This window comes from Heptranchias perlo, chromosome 22 (assembly GCF_035084215.1).
Source record: "Heptranchias perlo isolate sHepPer1 chromosome 22, sHepPer1.hap1, whole genome shotgun sequence".
Taxonomy (NCBI): Eukaryota; Metazoa; Chordata; class Chondrichthyes; order Hexanchiformes; family Hexanchidae; genus Heptranchias; species Heptranchias perlo.
In genome coordinates, this window is record NC_090346.1 from 29,563,862 (window position 1) to 29,586,358 (window position 22,497).

Genomic DNA, 22,497 nt, shown 5'->3' on the forward strand with positions numbered 1-22,497 from the left:
ACCTGGCTTGAGACATTTTTATGAGATTTCTTCCCATGGTGACCAAGCATTCTGTCTCTCCTTTGTTCTGTCTCCTCAAGGGGGAGTTGGAGGTCAATGTCACACAGACTATATGCTTTTCTTCTGCTCCTCTTTGCGATGTTCACATTTTGACTATCACTGCCAGATGCTGCAGCGAATGACATTCTTGAAAATTAAGATAAAAATGAGTGTTCCAAATAATTTGCTTCCCCAGCCTTTGCTGGATTCTTCAGTCAGAATTAGCTTTTTCAAGGCTGCAATCCAATTTCCAAGCATCCTAGCACATTACTCCCATTTTACATGGGATTTGCGCCAATGGGTTCTCCAACGTATGTGCAAATGAGCTGACCCACCAAATTATTAGGAATAACTCATGTCTCATTGGCAAAACTGTGGTGCAACTCACCCCATGTAATTTCATGGTCATTATGTTTGTTTTCAGTGTGAATTGTAACATTTAGGTATTAATAACCTTTTCTTGGTTCTCATTTCTGAATGTTTAGTTATGAATTTCAATTATAAGCATTTCACAAGCTGATTACCACCTTATTGTGAAAATTGTTCTTATTTTTTTAATCTCAATAAGATAATTTCCTTTAGATGGTTTGATTAATGGTAGGAATGACAATGTAATCTAAAACATAATTGTTACTGAATAAACTTTCCAGCTCGTATAATTATAATATCATGGAGTTTCAGCAACCATCTTCTGAGTGGAGCTTCTTTACCCCAACTATCGTTCTGGAGTGTCCAATCAAACAGTAAAATAAATTACACCAGAAATTAAGTCCAAAAAATGGATTAAATCATTCAACAAAGAATGGTTCTAAACACTCTTTATGAAATGCAACATCATCAGTAAACCACAAATTAATATTAACATGTTTTGGTGCTCACTTCAAAGATGCATTTGTGAATGTTAATTCTTCTCCCTAATAACTTTATAATATAGAGCCATGGTCAGACTCCATCTGCAGTACTGCGTTCAGTTTTGGGCACCGCACCTCAGGAAGGATATATTGGCCTTGGAGGGGGTGCAGCTCAGATTTACCAGAATAATCCCAGGGCTTGGAGGGTTAAATTATGAGGTCAGGTTGCATAAACTTGGCTTGTATTCCCTTGAGTTTAGAAGATTGAGGACTAATCTGATCGAGGTGTTTAAAATGTTAAAAGGATTCGATAGGGTAGATGCTGAGATACTATTTCCTCTGGTGGGGGAATCAAGAACGAGGGGACAAAATCTTAAAATTAGAGCTAGGCCATTTAGGAGGGAAATTAGGAAGCACTTTTTCCACACGAAGGGTAATAGAAATCTGGAACTTTCTCCCCCAAAAGGCGGTGGGTGCTGAGACAATTAAAGCTTTCAAGACTGAGATCGATAGATTTTGTTTTCATTAAGGGTATCAAGGGATATGGAGCTAAAGCGGGTAAATAGAGTTGCGGTACAGATCAACCATGATCTAATTGAACGATGGAGCAGACATGTGGGGCTAAATGGTTAAACACTTAGTCAGATATTCACTAAACATGGTAAGTAATTTGATTTCTTGAAACTCCAAGTTACAGATGAAGAATTCTAACTATACTGTAAATCAGTACCTTTTATTGCACAAGTTGATCTTCTATTAAAGAAAAATGCAAGGCTTGCAACTTTGACTAAATCATTCAGCTTTAGGGTGATATTTTGAAAATATTCCTACTGTTTTCTTGGTAGCAGTAATACTAATTACCACGTCACTAATGTCCATACCTAGTGAACCACTGAGCCAAATGCTTAACGTTCATTGGAAAGAACATTTGAAAACTAATTTTCCAATTTCAAGAATCCCTCCAAAGGCAAAGAAACTTTTGGAAAGGGCCACTGAGTAGTGTAATGGATTAAAACACTATCTCTTCACTTTCGGGACCTTGTTGGAATCGAGTCCATACTGATCTCTGAAGGTCTCCTCTCTCTATTGCCTGCAAGGGATCTGTGTGAAATAATGCCCATTAGCCAGCATAAATTTGACAGTCTCACTAAGAGATGACTGGTATGGAATGCTCTTCTGAAAACTGAGGGTAAGGCACAATGCTGGGAGCTTAATATTCCTTCTGGCCATACAGTACCTGACTTGAGAGCGCTTGTAACTAATAGTGAGTGAAAAAAGTGGGATGAGTTTTTCATTGTTAAGCATAAAGAGTAAATATTTTTCATGATTCTTGATCACAGAAATATCTCTTAATTTAGAGCTTGCTTCCTCTGTGAAAGCATTATTTCTTGATAGAAATTGTTTAGTACATCACTTTTTTCAGTCTCTAAAAACATTTTGTTGCATAGATGTACAGAATGGTTTTCACAAACCCTGTTTAGTACTCTCTTGCAGGGAGACTAACGAACTGTTGCTCACTTTTGTTGCATGAGGATCTTTTCTGAAAGCTATAGTAAAAAAATAATTCAATAACCAGAAGTTGATAATTGTTTACATCTCTGTTTTAAATTGCTGACTTTAAAGGACCTGATATAAGCTGTATATCATATACCTTAATTCAGTTATAATTTGAATTTCAAAAATACAAATTGCCATAAATTACAGTTTAAATAAACTTTTTTAAAAAGACATATCCAACTTTCAAATAACATTTCAGATAGTAAAATTGTAAAAGGTAAGCTATTACAAACTGACTTTCACTTGTGGAAAACAACTATTTAATGGTTCAAAATGTCACAAAAATCACTGCAACCAGATGTAGTGTTTTCTTACTGTTTACCACTTATGACAGTCTATGTTTGAGAGTCACTTACACCATCTGATTAGTTTGTCATAGTTCTACAAAATGTGAAACTTTTCCATAAATTCCCTTGGGAATATGGGACTTTACAAAAAAAAATTAAAATTTAGTAGCCATATTGCAACAGGAGGTCGAAAAGTTGTGAGAAGTTTCAGACTGATAGACTACATTATTGAAGATTTAGGAGAATTGGGCAGAAGGCCCAGTCAAAAGCATAGGGTTTCAGGAGGTTTTTAAAGGTGGAGAAGAAAATAGCTCGGTAAGGAGATTTAGGGATAAAGATCCACGGGGTGTGGACTGAAAGCTCTGCTCCTAGGAAAGGAGCACTGAAAGGGGCTTGCACAGGAGGCCAGAGTGAGAGGATTATACGGCATAAGCTGGTTCATAGGGCTGAAGAAGATTGGAGAGATAAGGTGGGGCAATGCCATGAAGGGATTTGTAGCAAGGACAAGAATTTTGGATTTGTTGTGTTTTGTTTTATTCGTTCATGGGACGTATGCATCACTGGCAAGGCCAGCATTTATTGCCCATCCCTAATTGCCCTTGAGAGGTGGTGGTGAGCTGCGTTCTTGAACCGCTGCAGTCCAGTGTGGTGAAGATTCTCCCACAGTGCTGTTAGGAAGGGAGTTCCAGGATTTTGACCCAGCGACGATGAAGGAACGGTGATATATTTTCAAGTCGGGATGGTGTGTGACTTGGAGGGGAACGTGCAGGTAGTGTTGTTCCCATGTGCCTGCTGCTCTTGTCCTTCTAGGTGGTAGAGGTCGCGGGTTTGGGAGGTGCTGTCGAAGAAGCCTTGGTGAGTTGCTGCAGTGCATCCTGTAGATGGTATACACTGCAGCCACGGTGCACCGGTGGTGAAGGGAGTGAATGTTTAAGGTGGTGGATGGGCTGCCAATCAAGTGGGCTGCTTTGTCCTGGATGGTGTCGAGCTTCTTAAGCATTGTTGGAGCAGCACTCATCCAGGCAAGTGGAGAGTATTCCATCACACTCCTGACTTGTAGATGATGGAAAGGCTTTGGGGAGTCAGGAGGTGAGTCACTCGCTGCAGAATACCCAGCCTCTGACCTGCTCTTTCCAAGTTGGGATGGTGTGTGACTTGGAGGGGAACGTGCAGGTGGTGTTGTTCCCATGTGCTTGCTGCTCTTGTCCTTCTAGGTGGTAGAGGTCGCGGGTATTTATGTGGCTGGTCCAGTTAGGTTTCTGGTCAATGGTGGCCCCCAGGATGTTGATAATGGGGGATTCGGCGATGGTAATGCCGTTGAATGTCAAGGGGAGGTGGTTAGTCTCTCTCTTATTGGAGGTGGTCATTGCCTGGCACTTGTCTGGCACGAATGTTACTTGCCACTTATCAGCCCAAGCCTGGATGTTGTCCAGGTCTTGCTGTATGCAAGCACAATCCGCTTCATTAACTGAGGGGTTGCAAATGGAACTGAACACTGTGCAATCATCAGCGAACATCCCCATTTCTGACCTTGATGGAGGGAAGGTCATTGATGAAGCAACTGAAGATGGTTGGGCCTAGGACACTGCCCTGAGGAACTCCTGCAGCAATGTCCTGGGGCTGAGATGATTGGCCTCCAACAACCACTACCATCTTCCTTTGTGCTAGGTATGACTCCAGCCACTGGAGAGTTTTCCCCCTGATTCCCATTGACTTCAATTTTACTGGAGCTCCTTGGTGCCACACTCGGTCAAATGCTGCCTTGATGTCAAGGGCAGTCACTCTCACCTGTTCCCTTCTGCTGTATGTCACTCTGTCCTGCAATTAGAAAAGTAATATTGTGATGTTGGAGCTCATACAATGACTCCATATTCGCATGCTGCAATACACTGTGTGGGGGAGAATTTCAGTTTGGATGTCAGACAGGCAAACACGCAGCCGGCCGGCAGATAAAGTTTGCTGGGGGCAGCGAAGAGAATGGGCTCCTGCTGGCCCCTTAAAAAAAAAACACAAATCCACCTTTTTGGAGAGGCCTCCAAGAATCACCTGGTTAGGCTTCTTAACACCTGGAGAAATGGGATTGACATGGTTTGTGTGTGATCTGCCCTTTTCTCTTTGAAAGTTGCAATTGAGGCCCTACAACACATGTGAGTTGCATACGTGAACAGCCCCCACCTGGTTTTGGGCAGGAGTGCTGTGTGGCCGCTTAAAGGCCTGCCTGAAAGTTGATTCAGGTGGGCAAATGAATGCACAAGTTACCCACCAGACTTTAAACTGTCGGTCACGTGTTTTTCAGTTGAGAAATGGGCAGCTAGCAGTTGAAATTCTCCCCCTGTGGTGAACATGCATAATGTGGTTAGGTTTTGTCAGGATTTTTGGAGTGAGTGCTTTTAAGATGTCAGGGTGCCAATAGTTTCAGTGATAAATTGCAGTCAGAATTTGTGACCTGCTGCAGTAAGGGCATGTATGTTATACATTCAAAGGGCCGTAAAGCAATTTTAGTACATTTTATGGGACAGCAGTTAATGTATAACAGGGTGCGAGGAAGTTTGACATTGATACATTGCCCATCTATTTGATATGTTACCGGTGGGGCACTTTGATTATTTTCTTCAGATCTGAAAACTTCTTGCAGATTTGGTGCCAGTGGCTCTGGGTGGTTCGTAATGAATTGACACTTTGCACCAACTTCTACCAGGCACTGCCTTGTCAGACTAGTGTCGTAAAGTACTGATTAGACAACCTTCCTTTCCCTTACTTCCTGTAGCAGCATTTCTGTTGCTGTATCTGAAAACTTGTGGCTCTAGCTTACCAACAGTCCATTGTCAGTCTACAGATTTTAAACAAAACTAAAGAAATTGTTTCCAAATGTTTTCCAGCAAACATTAATCTGTCCTTTAATGGCTACTATAGCCCTTTAAATAAGATGTAAATATGAACTCTTGAAAATGCCTTTTTATTTTAATTTAAAACTTTTGGTTACAAGTTTGGGTCTGTTGTAGATATTCTTTCAGGTACAGAGATGCAAGTCACTCCCGTTATCAGCCTAAGCATCTAATGTTCAATAGTGTGCCTGTACTGCTCAATATCTAATTACATGGTAGAATAACCAGGAGGCGTAACAATAGGACAGCCTTGTGATCTGAACTGGATACCATGGGGGTGAAATTAGACATGGCCAGGGACGCAAACCAGGCAGAATCGGTCATACGACAAGTCTGATATTCAGTTTGATTGAAGTTAGTGTGTTACAGGCGACTGATGAGATACTGCCTGTTCTGCATCTCCGCCCGTGTCCACACATACTTCTCGAATCTTTCTTTACGCAGACTGAGAAATAGTGAGATGAGGGCTCATAAAAATCGTTACACTGCTTTATTTTACAGACGGTGAGTGAACATACAGAGTAAGTGTTAAAGTAAATCCCACCCTGTTCACTCAGTCACACCTCTTGCCTCGAGATAATTAGTGAAAATAATAATAGTCTGTTTTGTGAATTGACTCACTTGTTTTTGATGTGGAGATGCGGTGATGGACTGGGGTTGACAAATGTAAGGAATCTTACAATACCAGGTTATAGTCCAACAGTTTTATTTGAAAATCACAAGCTTTCGGAGGCTTTCTCCTTTGTCAGGTGAAGTGTGGGATTCCTTGAAGGTTACCAACGGGCAGTTGGAAAGATTATCTGTAATCACCAGGCATTGTTCTCTGACCATAAATGCAGTAACCTTCAAGGAATCCTACACTTCACCTGACGAAGGAGAAAGCCTCCGAAAGCTTGTGATTTTCAAATAAAACTGTTGGACTATAACCTGGTGTTGTAAGATTCCTTTCACTTGTTTTTGACATTACCTTTTTTTCCCTACAGCTTCCATTTAACTTCCAGTTATAGGCCCCTGGCCTACTCATCACAGTTTCCTTTTTTAAAACCCTGTTTCTTTTTTTCGCTTTTTTTCTGTGTTTCTGGAAGTGAGAGAGCTGTGGCTTCATCTCCTTTCCTATTCAGTGATTCACCAGTAGGCCTGTCACCAAACTAACTACTTTCTGTCCCAAGAGTACATTTTCAGCAGACACCACATGCTGGGCTCACATGAATAGAATTATCCCCATCAAAATAGGCATGATAGTTTTGTTAGGCCATGGGAGATGAGATTTTTTAAATTTTTTTTTTTATTCGTTCACGGGATGTGGGCATCGCTGGCAAGGCCGGCATTTATTGCCCATCCATAATTGCCCTCGAGAAGGTGGTGGTGAGCCGCCTTCTTGAACCGCTGCAGTCCGTGTGGTGACGGTTCTCCCACAATGCTGTTAGGAGGGGATTTCCAGGATTTTGACCCAGCGACAATGAAGGAACGGCGATATATTTCCAAGTCGGGATGGTGTGTGACTTGGAGGGGAACGTGCAGGTGGTGTTGTTCCCATGCGCCTGCTGCCCTTGTCCTTCTAGGTGGTAGAGGTCGCGGGTTTGGGAGGTGCTGTCGAAGAAGCCTTGGCGAGTTGCTGCAGTGTATCCTGTGGATGGTGCACACTGCAGCCACAGTGCGCCGGTGGTGAAGGGAGTGAATGTTTAGGGTGGTGGATAGGGTGCCAATCAAGCGGGCTGCTTTATCTTGGATGGTGTCGAGCTTCTTGAGTGTTGTTGGAGCTGCACTCATCCAGGCAAGTGGAGAGTATTCCATCACACTCCTGACTTGTGCCTCGTAGATAGTGGAAAGGCTTTGGGGAGTCAGGAGGTGAGTCACTCGCCGCAGAATACCCAGCCTCTGACCTGCTCTCATAGCCACAGTATTTATATGGCTGGTCCAGTTAAGTTTCTGGTCAATGGTGACCCCCAGGATGTTGATGGTGGGGGATTCGGCGATGGTAATGCCGTTGAATGTCAACGGGAGGTGGTTAGACTCTCTCTTGTTGGAGATGGTCATTGCCTGGCACTTATCTGGCGCGAATGTTACTTGCCACTTATGAGCCCAAGCCTGGATGTTGTCCAGGTCTTGCTGCATGCAGGCTCGGACTGCTTCATTATCTGAGGGGTTGCGAATGGAACTGAACACTGTGCAGTCATCAGCGAACATCCCCATTTCTGACCTTATGATGGAGGGAAGGTCATTGATGAAGCAGCTGAAGATGCTTGGGCCAAGGACACTGCCCTGAGGAACTCCTGCAGCAATGCCCTGGGGCTGAGATGACTGGCCTCCAACAACCACTACCATCTTCCTTTGTGCCAGGTATGACTCCAGCCACTGGAGAGTTTTCCCCCTGATTCCCATTGACTTCAATTTTACTAGGGCTCCTTGGTGCCACACTCGGTCAAATGCTGCCTTGATGTCAAGGGCAGTCACTCTCACCTCACCTCTGGAATTCAGCTCTTTTGTCCATGTTTGGACCAAGGCTGTAATGAGGTCTGGAGCCGAGTGGTCCTGGCGGAACCCAAACTGAGCATCGGTGAGCAGGTTATTGGTGAGTAAGTGCCGCTTGATAGCACTGTCGACGACACCTTCCATCACTTTGCTGATGATTGAGAGTAGACTGATGGGGCGGTAATTGGCTGGATTGGATTTGTCCTGCTTTTTGTGGACAGGACATACCTGGGCAATTTTCCACATTGTCGGGTGGATGCCAGTGTTGTAGCTGTACTGGAACAGCTTGGCTAGAGGCGCAGCTAGTTCTGGAGCACAAGTCTTCAGCACTACAGCTGGGATGTTGTCGGGGCCCATAGCCTTTGCTGTATCCAGTGCACCCAGCCGTTTCTTGATATCACGTGGAGTGAATCGAATTGGCCGAAGACTGGCTTCCGTGATGGTGGGGATATCGGGAGGAGGCTGAGATGGATTATCCACTCGGCACTTCTGGCTGAAGATGGTTGCAAACGCTTCAGCCTTGTCTTTTGCACTCACATGCTGGACTCCGCCATCATTGAGAATGGGGATGTTTGCAGAGCCTCCTCCTCCCGTTAGTTGTTTAATTGTCCACCACCATTCACGACTGGATGTGGCAGGACTGCAGAGCTTTGATCTGATCCGTTGGTTGTGGAATCGCTTAGCTCTGTCTATAGCATGTTGCTTCCGCTGTTTAGCATGCATGTAGTCCTGAGTTGTAGCTTCACCAGGTTGGCACCTCATTTTTAGGTACGCCTGGTGCTGCTCCTGGCATGCTCTTCTACACTCCTCATTGAACCAGGGTTGATCCCCTGGCTTGTTGGTAATGGTAGAGTGAGGAATATGCCGGGCCATGGGGTTACAGATTGTGCTGGAATACAATTCTGCTGCTGCTGATGGTCCACAGCGCCTCATGGATGCCCAGTTTTGAGCTGCTAGATCTGTTCTGAATCTATCCCATTTAGCACGGTGGTAGTGCCACACAACACGTTGGATGGTGTCCTCAGTGCGAAGACGGGATTTCATCTCCACGAGGACTGTGCGGTGGTCACTCCTACCAATACTGTCATGGACAGATGCATTTGCGACAGGTAGATTGGAGAGGACGAGGTCAAGTAAGTTTTTCCCTCGTGTTGGTTCGCTCACCACCTGCCGCAGGCCCAGTCTAGCAGCTATGTCCTTCAGGACTCGGCCAGCTCGGTCAGTCGTGGTGCTACCGAGCCACTCTTGGTGATGGACATTGAAGTCCCCCACCCAGAGTACGTTCTGTGCCCTTGCTACCCTCAGTGCTTCCTCCAAGTGGTGTTCAACATGGAGGAGGACTGATTCATCAGCTGAGGGAGGACGGTCGGTGGTAATCAGCAGGAGGTTTCCTTTCCCATGTTTGACCTGATGCCATGAGATTTCATGGGGTCCAGAGTCAATGTTGAGGACTCCCAGGGCCACTCCCTCCTGACTGTATATCACTGTACCGCCACCTCTGGTGGGTCTGTCCTGCCGGTGGGACAGGACATACCCAGGGATGGTGATGGAAGAGTCTGGGACGTTGGCTGAAAGATATGATTCTGTGAGTATGGCTATGTCAGGCTGTTGCTTGACTAGTCTGTGGGACAGCTCTCCCAATTTTGGCACAAGTCCCCAGATGTTAGTAAGGAGGACCTTGCAGGGTCGACTGGGCTTGGTGTTTTGCCGTTGTCGTGTCCGGTGCCGGGTGGTCCGTCCGGTTTTATTCTTATTATGACTTTTCGTAGCGAGATTTTACAACTGAGTGGCTTGCTGGGCCATTTCAGAGGGCAATTAAGAATCAACCACATTGCTGTGGGTCTGGAGTCACATATAGGCCAGACCGGGTAAGGGCGGCAGGCTTCCTTCCCTAAAGGACATTAGTGAACCAGATGGGTTTTTACGACAATCCAGTAGTTTCATGGCCATCATTACTGATACTAGTATTTTAATTCCAGATTTTTATTTAATTAATTGAATTTAAATTCGCCAGCTGCCGTGGCGGGATTTGAACTCATGACACTGGATTTTAGTCCAGGCCTCTGGATTACTAGCCCAGTAACATAACCACTATGCTACCGTACCCATAACGAATTGCTTAATATCCCGGTCGTTGTAGACAGCAATAAAGATAGTTGGCTCATTAACACATCAACCCTACCCTCTCTGTTGCAGTGGCAATAGCCTGTGGTTCTCTAAACCTGTGTGAATTCACTTGTGTTCAAAACATAACATTTAAAAAACACAAAATAACTCAAATCTTCTCCGTGAATTTTTTAAAGATCAAAAATCCCAAAACGGGACAGTTATTGAAAGCTGATTTTAACCATTTTCTTTTGTTGTCAGTTTATGCTTTATGCTAACTTTCAGTGTTGCTGACAACAGGAGCAGATTATCGCTGTCAATGTGACAGTGACTTTTTTGTTGTGATGACTATTGTTATGGAAATGTGTGTCTCACATGAAGTACTTGATGTGGGTTAGAACTTGCTAAAGTACTTCCACTACAGTTTTGGTTTACTGCTTGCAACAACCCCAATAAAGAATTTGTTCCTATGGCATTGTAATATTTGATGAGGAAACTAATATGCTGCAACTTTGTCTGCATAAAACAGATTGTCTGTCTCTAGTTTTTTTATTACAGAAATATTAGTCACAAATATAAAGTGAGCATAATGGTAAGTTGCATTTCCTCTTATCGAAAGAGGTTGAATTTGCCTTTAAAACCCATGAAAGTTGGATATTGTCCATTTTTTATATTTGCTGTGCCCAGAAAAATTGGGAACCGTTTCTGTGTTAGGCACATGCAAATAATATTTATCATATGCAAAACATAGGCTTTCTTGCTTCCTTAACTATAATGGGTAGATGATAAGAATTGTTATTTACACTGATGGTACATTTGTTTCACTTTCTCGCCTCCCATTTTGTTTTCCTGTTGCTTAATCCCTGCAACATGCAGATCAGCTTAACTTCACCCTTTGTCACATTGTGTTTATCATTGCCACAAATGTATGAAACTCTGGCTTTTTGTCCCTATCCTACCTTTCCCTGTTCACCTGAACCTGCTCAATCAGCATGGCTCTGCATTCTTGTGTGACGAAGTACAGACGGGAGGAGGCGGCACCGGCAAGTTTTGGGCCCACGAACACTGGGGTCTGGATGATCCAGCTGACGTTGTCACCTTCAGTAAGAAGTTGCTGTCTGGAGGCTACTTCTACAAAGACGAGCTGAGGCCTGATATGGTGAGTGTTCGTGACAAACCATATCTTACGTAGCTTTATGTCAGTAAACTAGATTGGTGGAAATGTTAAAGTCACTGTACAGTTGCCAAACAATGGGAGGGGGGCTCCTTTATAGGGAACAACTTGACAAATATTTATGAGCTGCTTGAGTGACAATCCATTATTTGCACTTCCAAATTCTTCCAATATCCTGGCTACCTTGGTTGTGAGGTTGAAAGATGTAATAAAGTTTATTACTTTCCTAAAATTGCTATGACTTTGAATGTGTGTGTGTGTGTGTGTGTGTGTGTGTGTGTGTGTGTGCGCGCGTGTGTACTATAAGATTAGTAACACAAGAAATCTGACCTTGGCACTTTTAACTCCCCTTATTTGTCTTCTCAAGTTCCAAAAATAATTTTTAGTGAGATTATTGAACAAGGTGGACCAAAACCTTTTCACAACAGAGATAGTTTAAGATATCAATAAATGAAATTATTCCTTCCATGATCTATTTCTGCAGTGAAACCACTACATTTTTATTTTATCTACATTAAAAATGTGGGCCTAGATCTTTTTGGGATGTATCTCCGGAGACCGAGCTGATTTCTAGCCACTGGGTCATTTGAATATTGCAGGCTGGTCCCTGGTCTGCACCGGGGAATCCCACCAAAGTGCGGGTGAAGTTTTGCAGCAGCAGACCCCTGGGGTACATGCAGCCTCAGTGCTGCCTGTAAAACGAGCAATTTTTTTAGCGCAAATTTTAAACTTACAATTTGGCCTGTGCACATCATCACTATGATTGATGCACAGGCTGTACCATGTTGATAACATTTTGGGCTCCCCTTCCATCACCATCGAAACACTGACTGGCTGGGACTAACAGACGTCCCTCACAACCAGCAAATCATGGGAAATAAGTTGGAAGAAATATTTTGTTGATTTGTATTTAGCTTCCATATGCCTGCCCAAACCTGGGGAGTGGGGGGAGGGGGGCATGACTGAGTGGATCCCTGTGTAATTTTCCACCCTTGTCCATTCCAGATTCATTGGTAAAATCAGAGGGTGGAGAGCGAAATGCCATAAAGTATACGGTAACAGAGTTAACTCAAAACTGCATTCATACTCCATATATAGAGCATAGTTTAGGGATTTTCAAAAGTCTATGGGCGCTAAATTGGGCCATGTAGCGCCCGTTGTTTCGGCGGTACACGGCCTCTCCGACATCCAGTCTTAACCCCAACCATCTGAACGTGTCTTAGAGTGCCTAGAGGACCCCCCACCGGTGCTATTTAAAGGGACCATGCAGGATTTACAGGTTAGTTGCTGGATTATTGCTTCTGGCTGCCGAGACATTTGTAACTGTTTTTGGAGGTCACCTACACTTGAATACTAGGACGCAGGGACATAGCCTAACATTTAGAGCCAGGACATGCAGAAGTGAAGTTAGGAAATGCTTCTACGTGCAAAGGTTGGGAGACATTTGGAATGCTCTTCTGCAGACAGCAGTTGATCCTAGCTCACTTGTGAAAGTTAAATCTGAGATTGATAGATTTCTGTGAACCAAGGGTATTAAGGGATATGGGGCTAAGGCAGGTATATGGAGTTAGGTCACAAGTCCACCATGATCTCATTGAATGGCGGAACAGGCTCGACGGGCTAAATCCACTGCCACTTACTGCCTGTTGATATGCGCCACCTTATCCTGCAAGAAAACGGGACATGTGTATGGGTGATGTGCCTGTCATGGTTGAATAGCTGCCAGTTTGTGTGGCCTGTGAGTTGTGGGTAGGTGGCTTGGAACAGTGGTAATGTGTAAGGGGAGAGGAAGCATCTGATTGGAAGAGTTGAGTACTGATGGAAAGAGTTTGTTGATATGTGGGTGATGGGGGGGTGTAGTGCGTGGTGCAGTTGGTAGGAGATGCCACTTGACAGTTGACCTCACTCACCTTGACCAGTCATGTCAAAGCATTGAACTTCTTCCTGCACTGCATTCATGTTCTTGATGCTGTGCGCCTGGCATTGACTTCGTCCCCTGCTGCCTCCCACTGCCTTTTGGGTATATGTCTGGAGGGCCTCTTGCCCCCCTCCCCCTCACCTGCAGATATAGGATGTGCATCAGCAGAGAACCTTGGTGCATGCACTCTCTCAGGCCTAGTACCAACTCAAATTGGCAGATTGGTGAGGTCTGGCGTGCAGATTGTAGGATGTGGGATTTAGTAGTTCGCAACCTTTATTCAATGTTTTAATATAACTCATCAGTGTGTAAACAAAGGGATGGGACCTGCATCTGTGTTTTACGTGTGCGATGTCTGATCTCCATTCAGACTCCATGCAGACAGTAGACTGTTATTTTCAGCAAATAACAGGTACCAGCTACCTTTAAGAGATTTGTAAGAAACATCCTCCCTTTAAGAGATTGAGCTCCCTCTGGTGGTGGAAAGTGCAAATTGCATTGATTCCACATGCAAGGCGTGGAATGGAACGCTGATTGCAGGTAAGTCCCCGTGCGGGCCAAAATTTGCGTCCTGCCTGCACAGGGGCCATTGGGCGCGGGGTAATAGCACATCATGCTACCTGCGCCCAAAAACGGCCCCTATCCAATTTTTTCCCCCCAGTAAGTTTGGGAATATTTTCATTTGAGATTATGAGAACAACTAGAAACCAAAGTTGTATATCTGCTGTAACTGGTAAATACCATCTTTCACAGTACCAGTTAAAACTGAAAGAAACCTGATGACAAAACACATGCCTTTCCTACAAAGTGGAAAAAAGTAGTTTATAAAGCTAAAATATTCACTGGCAGTAAATTCAACAGTAAAATCATGTAATTTCAATTCCGATATGAATATAAATTTCTGCAGAACTCTAAAAGAGCATAGCAATTCACTTACAATAAACCTTAAAGAAGCCAATTATCAGTTCACTGCCACAACAAAGCCATTTAAAAATAACCTACTTTAAATAACTAATCATTTACTGTGTACCTAGGATTTGACCCCTCATGCTGTTACTATTAATGAAAGAATGAAAATTAATTACCTAATACAGGCAAAAATGTTCCCTTTTTGTCACACAGCCATTCTTGAATCCTGCCAGAAAGTTAGCAGTTGGGTGTTGAGTGAGGGCGGATGTTGACTTTCCTGTGATGCCCTGCTTCTCCCCTTCCTCTCCCCTCCTCCCTCATGAAACTCCCTGCCTAGGATTACCTGTTAGCAATGCTCAGCTGGAATGAGCTGTTGGAAAGCTGTTGTCATTTGAGGAATTAGTGACTTAGAGTGTCTTATAGTGACCTCCAACATTGCCACTGTTTTTCTGCCTCGTGATCGATCCTGCACACCTCCTGGCTCTTCATTCCCTCGGAAATACCTCCAGCAGTGCGTCCTCCAGTACTGTACCCTTCAAATAGCTTCCGGACTCACTTGCCCTCCGCACCGGTTTCCGAACCTGGACATCAGTTTGTCGATGCCTCCAAGCTGACGCCACGCTATCTACGTCAACTTTATCCCACCAAGGGACCTCAGACTTTAACCTTGGATTCCCTCTTATTGTCTCCTCTCTATTCCCTGTTTATTACCAGGACATAGCTATCCCAATCTTGCTATGTAACCACATGTATGTAACCTGAGTTTCTGTGTCCATTCGCGGCGCATTTTGGCTGCTGCTCCGGACCCAAGCCCATCACTTCTATTTCCCCTTTTTTCTTCTTTTCTCTTTATCTCTCCTACGCCCCTCTTTTCTGTCACCATGTCTCCTTTCATTTCTCCCCTCTCGGGTACTCTGCCCCCCCCAAATCCATACCCCAGCCCTTCAGCACTCCTCGACCTTCCTACTCTCCTGCCGCCGTCCCAGGTTTGATTCCCTCTTAGATAGAGGGAACGTGAGAGGCCGCGTGAGATGGCAAGGTCGAGGGGGTGGCCGTGAATATGGGTAGGGGAGTTTATATGGAGGGTGAGATTCACCTCCAACAAAAAGTGCGAGGAGCTCGTGGACTTCTTTGTCACTAAGATTGAGACCATCTGTTCAGCTGCCTCTGCCACTTCCCTCCCTTTCTCTAGCCCACAAACCAAACTTCCCCTACGGTTCCCCCCTACCCTAGCCCTAAATTTGCATTTTTCTCTAGTTTCTCTCCTACCTCCCCTCATGCACTCTCTTAAGCTCACCTTGACCATGAGACCCACCTCCTGCTTCCTTGACCCTATTCCCACCAAACTTCCTTTCCTGACCCCCATGTTAGCTGATATTGTTAACAGTTTCCTCTCCTCAGGACCCGCTCCCCATCAAATCTGCTGTCATCACATCCCTCCTCAAAAAACCCACCCTTGACCCCTCTGTCCCATCTCCAATCTCCCTTTCCTCTCTAAAGTCCTTGAACATGTTGTCGCCTCCCAAATCCGTGCCCATCTTTCCCACAACACCATGTTTGAATCCCTTCAATCAGGTTTCCGCCCCTGCCACAGTACTGAACCGGCCCTCATCAAAGTCACTATGTAACTGTGACAATGGTAAACCATCCCTCCTCATCCTTCTCGACCTGTCTGCAGCCTTTGACATGGTTGACCACACCGTTCTCCTCCAACACCACTCCTCCGTCATCCAGCTGGGTGAGACTGCGCTCGCCTGGTTCCATTATCATCTACCCAGTCATAGCCAGAGAATCACCTGCAATGGCTTCTCTTCCCGCTCCCTCACAGTTATCTCTGGAGCCCCCCAAGGATCTATTCTTGGCCCCCTCCTATTTCTCATCTACTTGCTGCTCCTCGGCGACACCATCCATAAACACATCAGATTCCACATGTACGTTGACGACACCCAGCCCTACCTCACAACCATCTTCCTCGACCCCTCCACTGTCTCTCATTTGTCGCATTGCTTGTCTGACATCCAGTACTGGATGAGCAAAAATTTCCTCCAACTAAATATTGGGAAGACCGAAGCCATTGTCTTTGGTCCCCGCTGCAAACTCCGTTGCCCAGCCACCAACTCCATCCCTCTCCCTGGCCACTGTCTGAGGCTGAACCAGACCGTTCACAACCTTGGCGTCCTATTTGACCCTGAGATGAGCTTCCGACCGCATATCCGCTTCATTATCAAGATCGCCTACTTCCACCTCTGTAACATCGCCCGTCTTCGTGACTGCCTCAGCTCATCTGCTGCTGAAATCCTCATCCATGCCTTTGTTACCTCCAGACTGGACTATTCCAATGCTCTCCTGGCTGACCTCCCATCTTCCACCCTCCATAAACTTGAGCTCATCCAAAACTCTGCTGCCCGTATCCTAACTTGCACTAAATCCCATTCTCCCATCACCCCTGTGCTTGCTGACCTACATTGACTCCTCATCCTGGAATGCCTCGAATTTAAAATTCTCATCCTTGTTTTCAAATCCCTCCATGGCCTCGCCCCTCCCTATCTCTGTAACCTCCTCCAGCCCTACAACCCTCGGAGATCTCTGCACTCCTCCAATTCTTGCCTCTTGCACATCCCCAACTTTAATCGCTCCACCATTGGCGGCCGTGCCTTCAGTTGCCTAGGCCCTAAGCTCTGGAATTTCCTCCCTAAACCTCTCCGCCTCTCTTCCTTTAAGACGCTCCTTATAACCTACCTTTGTGACCAAGCACCTGTCCGAATACCTCTTTATGTGGCTGGTGTCAAATTTTGTTTGATAATCGCTCCTGTGAAGCACCTTGGGACATTTTACTACGTTAAAGGTGCTATATAAATGCAAGTTGTTGTTGCTGAATTGTACCCCAGCATAAGTCGCTGCTTCTAGAATAGAAGGGAAAAGCAAAATATGCTACTGTAATGAAAATGGTTCCGTTTTTTTGCATCTTTTGTCTTTTTAACAGTAAATTGTCAAACACTTTTTCATGAAGACATTTGGTATGGATTTTTTTTCTAAGTGGAACTCTGAATATAACGGAAATGTGTTGCATGATGATCAGTATTTTGGTCTTAAAGTAAAAACTATAGTTATCATATAATGTATCCTTACTTTTTCTGTTACAAGTGTGCATTGTGTCTTTGCTACAGCCCTACAGGATTTTCAACACATGGCTAGGAGACCCTTCAAAAAATCTCATGTTTTCTGAAGTACTTCATGTTATTAGGACAGAAAACCTTTTGGAAAATGTTGTTCAATGTGGCACAGTCCTATTAAATGGTCTTAAGGATTTACAGGTAATAACTATAGCGTACTTGAAAATCTGCAATAAAGAAATATCACAATGACCTTATTTTGCAGTTGGTTGTCCTGTTCATGCTACTTTCTTCGCATCCAGTTCTTATTGTATTGAGCTGCATTGTGTATTGATCACCTGAGATGTTTTGAGAATTTATTTAACTAGTGTTGTTACAGTTAATCAATTAAAAGTGTAATTGCTATACATGGGGTGGGGTGGTTCATTGGAACACCAACACACTGTGCCACAGAGTGGTGCGAGACATGATTGGGAACTCAGGGTTGATACAAAATATACCCATTTTACATTTTGCAAAACCAGCAAGCCAAATGTAAAACTCCTGGGACTCACTAAGACGACTGCCAGGAAGACCTGTTTTAGTGTGTCTTCCGGCTGCCAGTCTTGACTTTCAGCCAGCTGCATGGAATTCTTACTTCGGGAACCCGACAGTATGAGCACAGTATAAAAGCACCGTAAATCACAACTACATTATTGAGGGAGGCACTGAGCAAGGGAGAGCAATTTCATGATATCCTTGGTGCCAATTCAGAGTGGCATTGTTGGAAACCTAAAAGCAGCATATCCACAAGCCCTCTAGTTGTGCTTTGTGTGTGGCCTTTGGAGACCAGGTAATTGGAAGGGGTTATGTTAACACTAAACTTTTAAATGAGAGTGGTGAGGAGGCCCAGATCAAACATGGTCCATTTCTGATCATTTTTTTAAACCATGGTCCTTGCTAATCATGTGACCAACATTTTGTGTTTCTCTGAGCAACAGCTCACTGAAAAGGAGTAGACAAGATAGACCCATCAAAGCTGGGGCACAGTGTTATACAGTAGGGTGGGAGTGGCCCTAGGAGTCCTCAATATTGACTCCATGAAGTCTCATGGCTTTAAGTCAAACAAGGTCAAGCAAATCTCCTGCTTATAACCACCGACCACCCCACCTAAGCTGAAACCATTAACCAGAAGGTGAACTGGACCAGCCATTTCAACACTATGACTACAAGAGCAGGACAGAGACTGGGTGCTCTGCAAAAAGTGGCTCACTTGCTGACTTCTCAAAGGCTCTCCACCATCTACAAGGCTCAAGTCAGGAGTGAGATGGAATACAAGATGGATGTAGTTTCAACAACACTATAGACACTTGAAACCATTCAGGACAGAGCAGTTCACTTGATTGAGACCTTGTACTGGACCCAATATTCACCCCCTCCATCACCAGGGTACTACGGCTGCACATGTACGATATACAGGATGCAATGTAGCAACTCACCAAGCTTACTTTGACAGCACCTGCCTCCCCATGACCTCTATCACCAAGGACAAGAGCAGCAACGTTGTGGGAACACCACCACCTGCAAGTCACATACCATCCTGACTTGGACATATATTGCCATTCCTCGGTTACTGGGTCAATGTCTAGAATTCCTTACCTAACACCCTATGAGCAGTCAGCCATGGCTCATGGCATTCATGCCGAGTCAGAAAGGCAAGGGTTCAAGCCCCGCTCCAGAAACTTGAGCACATAATCTAGGCTGACACTCCAGTGCAGTGCTGAGGGATTGCTTCACTGTCGGAGGTGCCGTTTGTTGGATGAGACGTAGAACTAAGCCCCTGTCTGCCCTCTAAATTGGACATAAAAGATCCACTATTTGAAGAGTAGGGGAGTTCTCCCCTTGTCTTGGCCAATATTTATCCCTCAACCAACATCCCTAAAACAGATTATCTGATCATTTAAACTCGTTGCTGTTTGTGGGACCTGCCTCGTTTCCTTACATTACAATAGTGAATACACTTCAAAGATACTTCATTAGCTGTGAAGCACTTTGGGATGGATGTCCTGAGGTAATGAAAGGCACTATAGAAATGCAAGTTCTTTCTTTCTAACACAATTGTGGGAGTACTATTATCAAAAACTCCAGTGGTTCACAGAGAAGCCCCACCACCACCTTCTCAGGACAAGTAGGGATGAACAATAAATGTGGCCTTACCAGCATAGCCCACATCCCAAAAACAAATTTTAAAAAATTAAAGGGAAATAATTTGAATTCAGCATGTCCAATGTATGTCTCCAATGTAAATAAAGTTACACTCAAACATTGAAGGTACATCTGACACGAGTACTAAGCATTTTACTCAGTTTGTGAGCAAATAGTAACTTTAACGTAAGAAACATAAGAAATAGGAGCAGGAGTAGGCCATACGGCCCCTCGAGCCTGCTCCGACTTTCATTAAGATCATGGCTGATCTTCTTTCTCCACTCCACTTTCCCACCCAGTCCCCATATCCCTTGATTCCCTTAGGGTCCAAAAATCTATCGATCTCAGTCGTGAATATACTCAACGACTCAGCATCCACAGCCCTCTGGGGTAGAGAATTCCAAATATTCATGACCCTCTGACCGAAGAAATTCCTCCTCATCTTAGTCCTAAATGTCCGACCCCTTATCCTGAGACTGTGCCCCTTAGTTCTAGACTCTCCAGCCAGGGGAAACATCCTCTCAGCATCTACCCTGTCAAGCCCTCTTGGAATCTTATGTGTTTCAATGAGATCACCTCTCATTCTTCTAAACTCCAGAGAAAGTATAGGCCCATCTTTCCTCATAGGACAACCCTCTCATCCCTGGAATCAGTCTAGTGAACCTTCGTTGCACTGCCTCTAAGATAAATATATCCTTTCTTAGATAAGGAGACTAAAACTGCACCAAAAATCAAAAAACTGAATACTTGATAAATTTACATGAATACAGAAAACATTTTCACAATTGATATCAGCACTGCATTTGTAAAAAGTATTACTCCCATCATTTATTGCCTTTTGTTACCTTTGGAATTCACTTAAACATATTGTTAATGGATTTCTATACTGTGCTTCTTTCAAGGTTCACTATCCGCACATCCTGAGTAGTGCCAGAGGGAAAGGGACGTTCTGCTCTATAGATGCACCCAATGAAGCAACAAGGAATCAACTTGTCTTGAAAATGAGAAATAAAGGTACGATGGACAGGTATCAAGGGCAAGACAAATTTGATTTATTCCATTTCACGTTTTAAAATTATAGCACAATTGGTATCGCCCTGAGATTGAGATTCAAAAATTGCAGTATAGTGATATTCAGTGCTGTAATTAGTGGGGGCTACCATGTAGTTTGAAGTTGTAAATCAATCTATAGATAATGAGGCCAAATTTCTACTGCGCTTGGGCCATAAATGGAGCACCTTGTGGGGGTGTGGTAGAATCTTGTTAAATCAAATCCTCATCCCTTTTTCTATCTGTCAATTTCCGGCCAATAGTAGGGGCAGGTGCATAGCACGTCTGCACACAAATGGGTGGGAATATTACAGCACATGCAAATGAGGGGAATACATCATAATCATGTGTACAAATTGTAATATAAACCTCGCATTACTACGGGCTTGGGGTGGGGGTGGGTGTTAAAATGTAAACTGTGAGTTGCCATACTGCAATCTAATGAAAAATGGAGCACTTTTTCCAAATCAAAGCTGGGACACCTACTCTGCAGCACGATGCCACCCCCAAACTGAGGCGGGCACCCAGTGGCACTGTGAATGGTGTGGGCGCCTATCCAAAAATGTAAATACCCTGACCCCGGAAAGTGGGCCAGAGTAGAATCCATGGAGTGAACTTTCCACCCCACTCCACGTTTAATCCACCCCCAAAAGCCCTGCAAAAGAGTTTCTTTACTTAAATGGACTAGGCTAGACCAAATAAACTACTGAACCAGAGTTGTCATTCTATGAGTATAACCACTGACTCTTCTCCAATTAGGTATTGTACTTGGTGGCTGTGGAGACAAATCCATTCGTTTCCGCCCTTCTTTGGTGTTCAAGCAGCACCATGCACATCTCTTCCTTAATGTTTTCAACGATATTCTGGCTGACCACAAGTGAAAATATGAAGCACCAGACAGCACAAAAGGATCCACAACCCACAATCATATTATTCAATAGATTGCAATCTAGTGATCTTTCAAATTATATAACTTGTACTTACTCAACATTGATATCTACCATTTCCACCAATATTTTAAAAATCAATAAATAATGGTGAGTTTGACCTCAAAAGCTATTTCAAATGTGTAATTTGTGTAACATTCAACATTCTGTTCCACAAATGTGAGTATACAGCTAATAACGTTACTAAGAAATGAGCGTTCATTTTCCATTTTCAGATGTCTTGGGTGTAATTCTGTAAATTGAAGAATAATCCAATAATCCATTTATGTAGCTTCAGTTTCATAATTAATCTGGTAAACATTTTTGTAATTTTTACTGATATTTTGTATCACATGACAGTTGTCAATTAATAGCATTCATGACGTACAATAGGGCATCTGTGATCTGTACTAAAGTGCTACACATACTACCTTGTGAATTAATGGTGGATTATATCAAAATTATTTCAGTTCGATTGAAACATTTCATGCGTTTGCTGTGTCAAATAACCAGAAAGCCTAGTTGCTTGGGTAAAATACTATGTCTTAAGCTTGGTCAGTTCACCGTATATAGAAATTGTGATATAAATTTATTCACCGTGGCCATCTGTATCTTCCAATAAAACTTAGTTTCTTCAAATGTTATATATATATATCTTATTGAAAAAGATGATCTACAATTGTATCCTACGTTTTCATTAAACTAATAGAGTACATTTATTTTTGGAGTTTTTTTTTGCTGTTAGTCCTGGAAAATGGAACATTTTTCTATTTCAGGCAACCCTGTGTTGGCATCACACAGTCGCAGGTCAAGTATAATGCGGGTTAGGTGCAGATTTCTTAGAAATAATATTTGCACACTTTTCAGGGTCACAGTAAAATACAGAGTTTTTTTATTCGTTCATGGGATGTGGGCGTCGCTGGCAAGGCCAGCATTTATTGCCCATCCCTAATTGCCCTTGAGAAGGTGGTGGTGAGCCGCCTTCTTGAACCGCTGGTATGGTACATTATGTATTACGTGGCACTT

At 43.8% G+C, this 22,497-nt stretch overlaps 1 protein-coding gene across 1 annotated transcript in view; it reads left to right on the forward strand.

Moving 5' to 3' along the window:
- The window catches only part of abat (4-aminobutyrate aminotransferase), a 185,317-nt gene extending 163,127 nt beyond the window's left edge, over nt 1-22,190 (forward strand). The window contains exons 13-16 of the mRNA XM_068003182.1: nt 11,189-11,356; nt 17,366-17,512; nt 20,398-20,509; nt 21,305-22,190. Of these exons, the coding sequence (XP_067859283.1) occupies nt 11,189-11,356; nt 17,366-17,512; nt 20,398-20,509; nt 21,305-21,426 (549 nt within the window). The 3' untranslated portion in view covers nt 21,427-22,190. The remainder of the gene's footprint in view (nt 1-11,188; nt 11,357-17,365; nt 17,513-20,397; nt 20,510-21,304) is intronic.
- Nucleotides 22,191-22,497: the final 307 nt, after the last annotated feature.